At 56.8% G+C, this 13175-nt stretch overlaps 1 protein-coding gene across 1 annotated transcript; it reads right to left on the bottom strand.

The window, feature by feature from the left end:
- Positions 1 to 1894: 1894 nt before the first annotated feature.
- On the bottom strand, positions 1895 to 10643 carry APLN (apelin). Its single transcript, XM_045031277.1, has 3 exons — positions 10427 to 10643; positions 4233 to 4404; positions 1895 to 3592 (listed from the first exon to the last, which is right to left on the bottom strand). The coding sequence occupies exons 1-2, from the start codon at positions 10638 to 10640 to the stop codon at positions 4238 to 4240; spliced, it is 381 nt and encodes a 126-aa protein (XP_044887212.1). The 5' UTR covers positions 10641 to 10643; the 3' UTR covers positions 1895 to 3592; positions 4233 to 4237.
- Between the last annotated feature and the right edge of the window lie 2532 nt (positions 10644 to 13175).

Here is a 13175-nt window from a genome sequence, read left to right as displayed (position 1 = left end):
TGCCTGCGGATGCTCCACCGAAGCTGCGGGACCAATGGACCCTCCACAGACATGCCTGCGGGACGTCCACTGGAGCCGCGGGACCAGCGGACCCTCCAGAGGCATGCCTGTGGGAGGTCCACCGGAGCCGCCTGCCACCCTCCCGCGGCACGCCGCCCCAAGCGCACAATTGGCGCGCTGGGGTCTGGAGCTGGCCCTGCCTGCCCCGACTGCTGCTCCCTTCCGTGGTCCAGGGACCTTCCCCCTCCCCATCACACTGCCCCCCTGAGCTCCCTGTGTTTGACAGTCAAATCTAATCCTTTCACACTGCCCCGTTTTCCCCTCCCCTTAGTTAATAGCTCCAGAAAATCCCTTCAAACTGTCCCCCCTTTCTCCTCCCCTTATTTCATGGTGGGATGATGAGCCAGGTGGGCAGTGGCAGTGCGGCTTTATACTTGGGGGGGGGGGGAGTTCCGTGGGGCCAGGCAGCCCTGGGGCAGGAGATGTGTTTCGGGGAGCTGGGCAGCGCTGGGGGGGGGGGTGTTTCAGCAGGGCTAGGGGGGTTCGGCCCTCAGCTGTTTTCTTTGGAGTAATATGGCCCTTGCCGCTTTACGAGTTGTGCAGGCCTGCTCTACAGCATGTCTGTGAAGCTCCTGTTTTTTCTATACCAACACCTCAGCCAATGGGCAGGTTCAGACATTCAGCCCCTGGGAGTACCCTCTGGTATGAGCCTCTGCACACATATCCTGCCTCTTCTGCCTGGGACCAGGCAGTAGGAGCTAGGAAGTAACATCCTGCATAGGTGAATGGGGAGCAAGGACTGAAGTCCATGAGTTTCTTGGCACTGGAGCGTCACTTTAGTTCTGACGAGGCAGCCTCTAGCTAGCAACCCCTCCCCTCCCGAAATACATGCACTGTCACAAACACCCGCACAATCCTTCAGCATAACCAGCCTCAAGGTGGCTTCCTGCAGTTAGAACACTGTTGGGATGATGCACTGGGCCATGCAGATCCAGCCACCTCCACTGCGGGTAGTTCCATTCTGCCTCCTTAAACCCTCCACCACCCACTTTGAGTGAGATATGCTCTTCTGGTTCAAAACAACTGCCCAGCCCCAGCCCATCAGTGGCTGCATTTCAGGGAAGAAAAAAGCAGCCCCGATGGTTGGACTGCAGTGGCACTTGCAGCTGTAAAGTTTTGTGAGAAAACATTTTATGACTTACTAGGGAAACAGGAAAGCTCCTGGCTCAGAGCAGGGAGCAATGACCCACTGCACGGCTAGCCCAGAGGCCTGGTTAAAAGATCTCTTCCTGGGCTCAAGTGTCTGCATGGGGGATCTAAGCCAGCATCACAGCCCTCTTAATTCAGCTAAGGGCTTCCTGGCAAGGCAGGCATGGGCCTCCACAGGACAAAGGGGAGGCAGAGGGTTGATTCACATAACTGTCCTGACTTCAAAGGGGGCTGCAGCGTGGCTGAGGCAGGCAGGGACAGCGGGGCTTGAACCAACTGCTTCAACTCAGTATCCAGACCACTTGCCAGCGAGCTCGACAACAGCAACAGTAAATCCTGGGAGGGGACTAAGGTGATGGGACAGACTCTCTCCTGCACTGGGCAGGGCCCCAGTTACATTCCACCACCCTAGAGCTGCTCACGACTGCCCACTGATCAGAACCTAACTGCCCCTCAGTACTCCATTCCTTCCAGGCCTGGTCCCATGCAGCTTCCCACTGTGCGATGGGGATGGTCCTGACCGACTTGGGGAAAGTCCTTTGCAAGCTACAGCCGGGAAGCCCTGGGGGTGCTCTGCAGTGTCCAGGCTAAGCCGGGGGCTGACACACCCAGGATCACACATACCCCCATCCCAAGGGAGAAGGGAACAAACAATGCCTGGACCTCCTAAAAGAAGAGTTTATTGTCATCATAACTTTATTAGAAAGACATTTACACAGACCAATCTTTACAGATGCAGAAAACAGTGACCAACAGGGAACAGGTTTGTCTGGAGTAAGGCATCCCCATTTGGTATAAATTAGTATTTTATACAAGAATCACTGACAGACAGCTGAAATATTACACAAGAGCCAGCTCTGCCTACCCACTCGGCGCCCCTCACCCCATGGAGCCGTGCTGGCACCATGGCTCAGTGCTGGGGAGGGGTGTGCCCCCCACAGCTGGCCCTCCAGTGACTTCAGTGTGATTGGAGTCAAGATCCACAAGGGGAAACCCCTGGTGCAGAAGCATGGGGGAAGGGAGCTCCCTGCCAGACTAGCCAGTGCAGATGCCAGATCCCCCCCGCTCCCTGCACCCTGCCAGGAGAGGGCGCTCCCAGGGCCTGTGTCATAGCACCACTGCAGTACCAGGGGCACTCCAAAGCAGCAGGCCTCCCAGGTTCAGATCCTAGCCCCCACGCCTGGGAAAGCCCCTCTTCCAAGGGCTGCTCCTTCACTCCCTCCTTCAGCTCTCGCTGGGTAGGTGCTGTCCTCGCCACATGCACAGCAAAACAGACTGCAGGATGGGAATGGAGAGACAGTCATGTGGGGAGGGATTGGGTGTGGCCATGCTGTACAAGATCCTCTGGACCCAGCAGCCCCCCCAAGGGGCAGTTGGGAGAGTCATTGCAGAGCAAGGGCCAGGGCGCCAGGCCATCTCTGCAGCACCACGCACCGGACCAGTTCATCTCCCATGGAGGAAGGTGGGGGGTGTTCAAAGACATTGAGAGCCCTGTGCAGGTTTAGCACCACAAGAATAAATAGACCCCATAAACCAAACATCACCTTATATGCCTGCAGATGAGGTGCTCAGCTCTCTAGGGAGTGGAGGGGACAGGACTAATGGGGGATTGCCTAGGGAGGTCAGAAGAATAGTTTCTCTCTCTGTGCTTCTCAGCCCCAGTGGCCTTCTCATACCAGCCACAGCTCCCAGCCCCTAGCATGACCCCCCTGTCACAGATGCACTGGAGCTACATGCTCTTTGCCCAGCCTCTTGGCAGGCTAACAAGAAGCCAGGGCAGCAATGAGACCAGGCAGGCTCATTATAGCAGTGCTCTTCCTCCCCGCCCCATGGAAACACCAAGGGAGCAAGGGCAACCCAGCCCAATCCCCTCAGCCCAGAGATCCCCATGCACAGGAGTCTGCGGTCCTGCTGCTTCTGTGAGAGACAGCCAGCCAAGGGGACAGAGGGAGCTGGCAGCCAGGCACCCGTCCAGTCCTGAGCTGTGTTAGGGGCCCACTCAGGACTATGAGGCTGGCTAGGTCAAGGTGAGCCCTGGGCAGTGTCCCCTCTGCTAAGGGCTGGAAAGAGGCAGGGATCCACTCCAGGCATCAGCAGGGAAATGGGAAAGATGCCAGCAGCTGCACCCAGCTTGGGTGTCGGGTCTGCAGAGACAAGGCGCGGAGATGCCTGCTGGGCGTGTGCGGGTCTGTGTCTCTGTATGTAAGGGGAGTCGAGGTGCTGACAGCTCCATCCAGGGTGGCTGCATGACAGGCTGGCGGACAGGAGGAGCCTGCCCGCCTCAGCAGGCAGGAGCGCCGCACTCAGGGCTCCATGACAAGCAAACCAGTCTATAAAGCAGAGAGGACAATGGGAACGGGCCTTCAGGGGGCCAACAGCAACCCTGCAAGTGAACAGAGGCAAGGAGACAAGTCAGGGGAGGCCACAGCCCACACTGGGAGACTGACCTCTCCCCCCAGCACCCAATCCAGCCCACACAGCTCCCTCCTGTACCTTTGCAATAGAGACACAAACCCAGGATTTCCTCCTACTTAAGAGGCTGCCCCCAGAGCCCATTCTGAGGAGTGCAGAAAAATCACATCTGGCTTTCTATTCTATAACCAAGCGAATGGTCCTGGTGGAGCCCCCTAACCCCCAAGTGCAGATACTCCAGAAGCTATGGCCTCCAGGATAATTTCAGGGGACCCCACCCTCTCTAGTGCAGACCCTGGTAGCTATGAGCAGCTGGACTGAAGCATTGCACCCATTGGGGATGGACTGAAGCATTGCACCCATTGGGGATGGACTCTGTTCACATCTGCTCTATGGACAGCAGCTCCGAGCACTATCCCCACCCCCAGGACAGATGTTCGGTGTCAGAGGGCTAGGATGAGGCCTGTGGCTAGAGCACCTGTACTCTGTTGGGATTGCTCTCCCAGCCGTGGTGCTTCCCCACATGCCTGCACCTCCCCAGACATGCTCTGCCACACTGTGCTGGGCTGGTCCCACGTAGCTCCCCCACCCTCCCATGGGGGACCCATTACCTGCGCTAGAAAGGCATGGGGCCCTTGTGGGAGAGACGGGGTCTTGGACGCCGGGACTTTCTCCAGCCATTCTGCCGGTGTCCTGCTCCATTCCGCACCCCCTTGGGGTGCACCAGGTTCCGGATGTTCCCTTTCTCCAGGTCTCTGCCATCCGGCGCCTCGGCCAATGGTGCTGCAGACAGAGGAAGCATGTTAGTGCCAGAGGCCCCTGCCCACAAAGCCCCTCAAGTCACACAGCAGGCCTGGCATGTCCCAGGGCTTCCAGAGCTCAGTGGTTCCTGAACCCAATATTCAGAGTCCCCCAATCCTGCCCCAACTCTTGGTTTTCAGATCCTACATTCTGCCTTGCTGAACATAAGACCCATAACTGGGTCAGATCAAAAGTCCATCTACACCAGTATCCTGTCTTCCGACAGCAGCCAATGCCAGGTAACCCAGAGGGAATGAACAGAACAGGTCATCACCAAGTGATCCATCCCCTGTCATCCACTCCCAGCTTCTTGCAAACAGAGGGTAGGAACACCATCCCTGCCTATCCTGGCTAATAGCCACTGATGGACCTATCCTCCATGAATTTATCTAGTTCCTTTTTGAACCCTGTTATAGTCTTGGCCTTCACAACATCCTCTGGCAAAGAGTTCCACAGGTTGACTGTGCATTGTGTGAAGAAATACTTCCTTTTGTTTGTTTTAAACTTGCTGCCTGTTAATTTCATTTGGTGGCCCCTAGTTCTTGTGTTAAGGAAGTGTTATTTATGCCTTCTCATATCTACTTTCTCCACACCTGTCATGATTTTATAGACCCCAATCATATCCCCCCTTAGACATCTCTTTTCCAAGCTGAACAGTCCCAATCTTATTAATCTCTCCTCAGGTAGAAGCTGTTTCAAACCCCTAATTTTTGCAGCCCTCTTCTGAATCTTTTCCTGGTGCATTTATCATGGAAGGACCTGCCTGGAGCCATCCCAGCACAGACTGTCCACATGTCTGTGTGAAGAGGCCTCCTCTCCCTCCCACCCCACTCAGGGTGAGATGGGCAAAGCCAGGGGCTGTTTCTATGGGGGGTGGGCAGGGCTGGCCCCTCCCAGAGTTGGCTCTGTGTCACACCCTGCTGGGCTTGCTTCCCCAGCTGCCTGCCAGAGGGACTCTCCTCTGGGGAAGGAAAAAGTGAGCTCAGCTCTCTTGCTCAGGGGTGGCCTGGGATCAACTGAAGCCCCTCACTGCGACCAATTCATTTCCTTCCTCCTGAGGATGCATCTTGTGGCAGGGCTGGGGAGATATTCTTGGAAATCCCCTCCTAGGACTCCAGCCCTCCTTGGGACAGTTAACCCCAGTTAACCCTCCTCGCACCATTACTGGCTGCACATCAAACCTGGCCCAAGCACCGCAGAGCAGGTCACCATTTCCTGCTGCTTCTCCCACCAGCAGGGAGAGGGACCTGCTGCATTTCCTCCTCTTCTCCCGGCCTTTGCATCCTGCCCAGTGCCACAAAGGCAGGGAGATTCCTATGGGAAGAGCCAATGGCCACCCCAGGCAGGGTCCCTTTCCAGCCAGGGTGGGAATTCAGCCCCCACCACAGGTTAAACATTGGGCTATAGCAGAAAACCCAGTGCTGCACCTCAGCCCACTCCCCCAGTCAGCTCACTCTAAGCAGGGGCAGAGCCCAGGGCACCCAGCTGCAGAGAGCAGCCTCCCAGTCTTCTGCAGAGTATCCTGGGAAGGAGGGAAGCCCCTCTAGGGAACCCCCTCAGCAGACTTCTACCCCCAGGGCAGTCTAGTCACTGCTCTGGGTTCAGACACAGGATAAGACAGGGAATGCCAGTGGCAAGTAACTAGTCCACTGCTCTCAGAGCCATTGCCAGGAATTGGTTACTTTGCATTTTTCACTCTCTCTGGATTCAGTGGCTGGATTTGCTGCCTCTGGCTGGAAGCCTCCTGGGCTATTGGCTCTCGCTTCCAGACTAGCGCCTCGGGCCTTCTCAGCCCAGGCTGTGGTTCCAGGGTCACTGACAGGCAGCACATCCCTGATGGGTGTCAGCGTCCCAGCCAGACCTGTCCATCGCCCAAGGCAAGGTGCACAGAGTGGTGATGGAAATGGGCCCAGAGTGTGCAGCCGGTTTCCTGGATTACCCCCAGCAGGAGCCATTAGGCTGTGGAGTGCTTCCTGGAGTGACTTGGCCAGGTCACTTACAGCCCTTGGCATGGTGCCATGGGGAATTCTCTGGCAAGTGGGGACAGTTCATACCAGCAGCCAGGGCTCCTGGTATCCCTGGATCAAATAGCAGCCTCAGCTCATGCTCACACTCACAGGCTCTGCATTCCACTCCCCTGCCCGGCACACAGCCACCCCCAACCAGTAACCATGAGCCACCACCCCTCCGCACACAGACACCAGGCTTTGGGGCAGCCTCCCTGAGAACCCCACATATCTAACTGCACACACAGCCCCACAGAGCAGCTGTGCCTGCTTCCATCACTGCACACCCACTCGCTCATAGTGTGGAGTACAAACATGCAGCCTCCATGTACATGCACCACATATTGCCCTCCCTACAGGCCACTTGCATGGGCTGTGCCTGCACCCCACCTCACACACTTTGCCATTCCCTGCACTCTTTGACCCCCAGGGTCTCAGAAGACTCTGTGGGGTGGAGTCTGCATCTATACCAATGACACCTGGTGTTGGAGTTGGGATGGGGGTGCACCCCCCTCATTATTCCTCTGTACCATTCCACCACGCTGGGAAACTCCGACTAATCCAGTGAGAAATGCCCTGAATTCCAGCAGTATGTTCCCTCCCAGGCACCAGGGCTCTGGGCTGCCCCTAATCCCCTGGGGAGTCACATAGCAACTAGTCTGCAAGAGGTCCTGAGTTGTGATGCAGCCCCATGCAGGCTGGGGTGGGCCCTGGGATGATCCCATTACAACACTGCCCCCCACCCCCTAGACAGCTCACCTGGGAACTTGATCTGGGGCAGGGAGAAGGTAGGGTAAGCTGCCCTCCCCTGTGCAGGGAGACCCCTCCCCATTACAGTCATATGAAGGCAGCCTGGGCAGCCTTAGCCAGAAAGGGGAGCTGGAGGCCAGGGCTCCCCACAGCCACATCTCCAGAAGGCCACTGGTGCCATGGTTCTGTGCCTGAGGCAGAGAAAATGATGGGGGGGGGGAAGCAGGCCTCCCAAGCCCTGGCCTGGTCCCAGGCTCCAGCCCCTCTGGTTGCCGGGTGGCACACAAGCTCCCGCGGCTGAGACGCTCTGCCCTGTCCATGTGGTGTTGTTTTGCTGGGCTTTCCAGCCAGCGGTTCTGACAGGATGTGGTTTGTTATCACCATGAAGAGCGCTTTGTCTGTGCTGGACAGAGGGGGAAGGAAGAGCCTGTCAACAAGGCTCCATCGGTGAGGTGTTGATTAGCCCCCAGGCTAGCTTTGCGTGTTCTGCCCCGCATGCCAGCTAGGGCCAGGCTAGCACTGCCTGCGTCTCCACTGCCAGGGCCAGCCCCTGCCCGCTAGTCCATCTGAGGTGCTCTGGTTTAGCATCACTGGGCAGGCTCCCTCCCCCCAGCTGGGCAGTGCACAGTGCTCGGCTCTGGGGATTCACCAGCTCCAGAGCCACAGGGCCAGTCCACAGTAACCTGAGCATGAGACGCCAGCCCCCCTTAGCCAGACACTCACTACTTGAGGGCACAGCATGACTCCCTGGCCCGACCCCCTTCCTTTGCCTTCATGGCTGGAAGGGGTCCTGGAGCTTTTCCTGGCTGCAGCTTGAGGCCCAGGGCCAGAAAGAGCAGAGACCCTGTGGCTGTGGCCATTACACTGTTCAGCACAACCCTGCTGCTGCTGCAGCCCCCTCCCCACCCCTGTGCTGCACAGTCTGGAACCCCTCCCTGAGGCGGCACCTGCAAGGACAGGGCCATTGCGCTGGCACAGAAACCTCGGGCGCAGCTGTGGTGTTTTCCCCTCATGGAGGCACAGTCTGCGGCAGCAGTCCCAGCCCTACAGCACAGCTCATGGTGGGGAAACAACCCTTTCACCCCACTCACAAGGTGCTGGTCTACAGCTTGTGTGGAGCTGGAAATCCCCTCCTGTTTGGGGTTCCGAGGCGTTGGGCCAGACTCTATGACCACAGCTCTCCACCTGCCTACCAATTCCCAGGCTGCTCTGTATTGGGCGCCTCACACAAGAACCCCTTGCAGCTACCCACCTTTTCCATGCCTCCTCCTGCCACTCTCGGATGCTGGCACTGCTGCTGCCTGTCCACTTGTTCTGTGCACACAGAAGCTTTCAGCCTCCAGGGCTGTCACTCAGACACCTTCCACCAGCACCAGCACTGCTTATAAGCACCTGTTTTTCTTTTGAGCATCTCATTAGCTACATACAAAATCTGCCACAGGCTGACGGCGCCAGTGTTTGGAGCACAGCAGGCTTCCGCTCCATGCATTCCCCGGGTGCGCCCTTCACTGTTCCAGCAGGGCAGGAGGTAAGAACTGGGAGAGAATTTCAGACAGCACCAGAACAATGGCAGAAAGACCAGGGAGCAACTGTGAACAGGAAGGATACAAAAATGGGCATCAGATGCCCTCTGCACACTGTGAAAACCCACCTCCACCTTGATGCCAGGGATCTGGGAACAAGCTTCCTGCCTACCTGAACAAGCCCAGTGGCACCTGGTAAGTGGCAGCCACTACAGCAGATGCAGCTGGGCGGGTGCCAGTCTGGCAGCTGGTATCACCATATGGGTATCCTGCCCATTACAGCCACCAAGGATCAAACTGGCACCTGTGGGCTACCGGCAGAGGTTACACTAGCCAAGGCCAAAGGGGGCCAGCCCTCTAGCTGTGCCAACAGGAGACGTACTGAGCTGATCTTGGCGGGGAGTCACTGTGGGCAGCTCTCCTGGGATCCGTTGACACTCAGCATCAGGTGTTCTCTCCCCTTCTGCCTCAGCAGGCTCAAGGGCACACTAAGCAGAGTTTCTCTAGATCAGCCTGAGACCCCACAGCTATCTGCAATGCCATTTAACCCCATGTGATCTGGAAGCTCTTTCCCTTCCCCATGACACTCGGATAAACACACACCCTGTTGCTGCCTTGTAAGTTTAGCCTTTGTGCTGCTATGTTTAAAGCACGAGCCTGTGGCTCCAAAGAGCTGCATTAAGTCCCAAGCGATCAGCGTTTGTGGACCCCAGCTAGTCCCTAGCAGTGCAGTGTAGCCACATCACAAAGCCAACACACATTGCCAGATAATTAGGAGTCACTGCTGCAGTGAATGGAATGCCAGGGAGCTGTGGGGAAGGGCTGGGGCCAAAGGCCAGACTGCTGGGGGGGTGCTGTGGTCACGACGGAGCCATCTCTGCAGCTTTCTCCAGGAAGCGTGCACAGCAAGCCCCATGCTAGTCCAACCTCAAGCCACAGCTATTATCTCCTCACTTTCCTGACCAGACACATTCACCAATTAAACAGAGCTGTTGAAACCAAACCACTCATCTGCTCCTGCCTTCCTCTCGCAGGGGGAGTCAGCGTCTGTCACCGGTTCTGGCTCCTGCACAGAAAGTTAACTCCTTTGGCAAGTCTGTTCTTGCAACAGGTCCCCTCCTGCCCTGCAAGATCACCAGGGGGCATGGGCTGAGGCAAGGGCCCAGGTCAGGCATGCCCCTTAAGGAGAGGGTACTGCCAAGGTCGGGGCAGCCTGGTGGGGAGGCACAGTGCCCTCATCCCACACTCCCATCCCTGCACAGACAACCCCCTGTTCACCCCCCCTGCTCTGCTATGTCCCCTTCTGGCTCCACACCAGCGACAGCACGTCCATGCGCCCCATCGCCCTTCAGGAAGCCTGGCAGGGGAGCTGCTTTGCTGTGGGTTAGGAAGACACACGGCCATGCCCGTTAATGAGCAGATCCAGCTGGGTATGAGAGCGGCTGGCACTGTGGGACTGGGGGAGAGGCTAGGCGGATCGGTGCCCATCACAGCCCTCGGCCGCAAGGAGAAGCAGGACGGAGAACCCCGGGCCCCGAGGCCAGGCGCTGAGCGCGGCCAGGGCTGGTACGACCCGCTGCCTGCCACAGGTGTCCCGGCGCCCAGGAGAGGGGCCGCTCCCCGCAGCCCAGCGCCAGCCGCTTCCCGAGCCCGGCCTGTGCAACAAGTGCCGAGCCGGGGCTGCGGCCGGCCCCGCCAGCGGACACCCGGCCCCTGCGCACTCACCTCCGGAGCCCGCGCTCAGGGCGAGCCAGAGCAACAGCAGCGCCAGCAGCCAGCGCCGCACGCTCATGGTGGGATCGGGGGTGCAGCCGGGCGCGTCGCTCGGCGGGTAGGGGCCGGGCTCTGCCAGGCGGCGGCGGCGACGAATGCACCCGCTCGCGCCGGGGGCTGCATTTGTAGCCGAGCCGTGCGCCTGGCTCCCGGCCCGCCCGGTCATGTGGCCGCGGAGGCTGGCGAGGGGCCTCCCCTGCTCGCTCCAGCACCCACCGCACGGAGGGGGGCGCGGCCAGCCCGACCCCGCCCGCCCTGGGGCGCTGGAGAGCCCGCCGTGCACAAGGACCTCGAGCAACCCGGGCTGGGGACCCCAGGACCCGGCCTGCGAGAGGAGCCCGACCCGGTCGAGGGACCCCTGGCCTAGGCCTCAGTTTTTCGAACTCCTTCCCCCTTAGGTGTGTGTCCCCTGCCCCATCCCGAATCAACACTTCCCTGCGTTCTCTGTAGGCGTCAAATTCTGCCCCCCCCCATACACACAGAGAGGACCTGATCCTCCCCTTCTGGTCCTCTGTCTCATCATCTTCACCTTGGCAGACTGGGGGTACAGTGCTCCCCAGGCAGGGCTTCCTGCAGTGTTTAATTGGTAATGAAACAGGTGCTGGGGCTCAAGCAATTTTTTTATTTTCATAACTGATTCACCAAGACTAGAGGTGCCAGGGCTCTGAACTGCCAGGCCCAGAGCTGCCAGGGTTCAGTCCTGGCAAGCCCGGGCACAAATTAAGCACTAGTTCCCTGCAGTGGGTGTTTCACACCTGCAGTGAAGGGGTGGGAATGATGAGACAAGGTGCAAGGGCAGGGAGAGGCAGTCCCTAAAGTGAGATTGGCTTATGCTCAGCACGTGGGAAGGCAGGGGAATCTCAGGCAATGGGATGTGAGCATCCCTGTGAGAGTTCCTCACTCTGCACCCTAGTCTGGTGGGTGTGAGATCAGCCTGTGAAAAGTTGGCGGTGCTCCACTACCCCCATAGCCCCCTGGGAGCAGGAGAGAGAGCGCACCTGTGGAAGATGGGGCCAGGTGTGGCTGCAGGCTCCTGTGGGCAGGCAAGAGCTCAGTCATTCCCCAGAGGTGGCCCAGCAGTGCCACCCCTCTGGCCTCCCCAAAAGGAAGGATAGAAAATGGGGTAACAAATACCATTCCCTCCCCATCCCCTGGAGAAAAACGACCCCCTGGGTTGCAGGGAAATGGCTCAACAGAATATACTCCTCCCTGAACGACTGTTCTGTTTTGTTTTGACCTTGGTTCTCCATGTCCATAGGGAGCCCCTTCAGTTGCTGGAGGGGTCACCAGCTGAGTGTGGTGCAGGGAAGGAAGCAGGGTAAGGCCCTGATCCTAGGCTTGTCCACGGGAATGGGGAATGCAGCAGACAGACACTTCCCAGTTTTCTGTGTTTGTTTTCAGCACTTGCTCCACAAAAACAACAAGGAGTCCGGAGGCACCTTAAAGACTAATAGATTTATTTGGGCATAAGCTTTCGTGGGTAAAAAACTCACTTCTTCAGATGCATTCTTCAGAAGTGGGTTTTTTACCCACGAAAGCTTATGCCCAAATAAATCAGTTAGTCTTTAAGGTGTCCCCGGACCCCTCGTTGTTTTTGTGGATACAGACTAACACGGCTACCCCCTGATACTTGAATGCTTGCTCCAGTGGCCTTACTGAGGCAGCACCTATATGATAGCATAGTGCTGTATATGCTATGGGCCCGTTTCTGAGCACCATTCCATTGCCACAAATCTGGAGAAATAACATTAAACACAATGGGCCAGATCCTCCACTGTCTGGCACCACGTACACCGCAACACCTCACATGTGTGCAAAAGGAGTGCAGAGCTGGGATCGGGGTGCAGAAAGATTCTGATTTGGGAGCATTTCACACCCTCGTGGCACATGTCTTTACTGAGGATCAGAGCCAACAGAGTTACAGCCGTGTAAGTGTAGGCCAGAATGTGACTCTACTCTGGGTAGATTCTCATCACTTGGGATGTAGAGAACTAAACTCAACAAATCATTCGGTGACAGAATTGGTGGAATAGTAAAAAAGTCTTGATTTTGTGAATGTTATCGCAATCAGAAGCATCAATCAATGTGTTTCTCTCCCTCTATCTAGCTATTTCTAAGCCCCCATCACCCTAGAATCTGAGAAACTCACAAACATTGATGAATTTATCTTCACAGCACCGCTGGGAAGTGTTGTTAGCCCGTGAAGCACAGAGAGACCATGTGACCTGTCCAATGGCACACTTGAAGTCTGATTCAGAGCCAGCAATTGAACCCAGATGTCTTGAGACCCAATTCTGCACTTTAGCCAGGAGCCCAGCCCTCTTCAAAGAGCCATGCATGCTGTTCGTTACTGGCAAGCATTCCAGTGAGCAAATCCCCAAAAGGCCACAAATTTTAGCATGAGCACTTTTCATTTGTCATTGGTCGTTCACTATTGTTTAAAAAATTTCAGTCATCCAATCATGAAGCAGAAACAATGCCCTGTGGCTTAGGAGACCAATCACAGCATGAATAATAAATATCAAATATTGACTCTTCAAAGTGAACTGTTTGCAAACAATCTGCAGGCTGAAATGTGTCAAATACACTATCAAGCCAACCCTTCCAAATAACAGTTACGTTTGCAGAAGTGACAAATGATTTGCTAATTGAAACCACGACTAAATTCATAATAAATACTATTCCTAATGAATAGTTCATC

This window comes from Mauremys mutica, chromosome 9 (assembly GCF_020497125.1).
Source record: "Mauremys mutica isolate MM-2020 ecotype Southern chromosome 9, ASM2049712v1, whole genome shotgun sequence".
NCBI classification, from domain to species: Eukaryota; Metazoa; Chordata; order Testudines; family Geoemydidae; genus Mauremys; species Mauremys mutica.
This window is presented reverse-complemented; position numbering and strand designations above follow the sequence as displayed.

Coding starts and splice junctions, on each gene's coding strand:
- APLN (XM_045031277.1), bottom strand. CDS start 10,640: ATGACCGGGCGGGCCGGGAGCCAGGCGCACGGCTCGGCTACAAATGCA. Junction 4,405..10,426: donor CCTGAGCGCGGGCTCCGGAG/GTGAGTGCGCAG, acceptor CTCTGTCTGCAG/CACCATTGGCCGAGGCGCCG.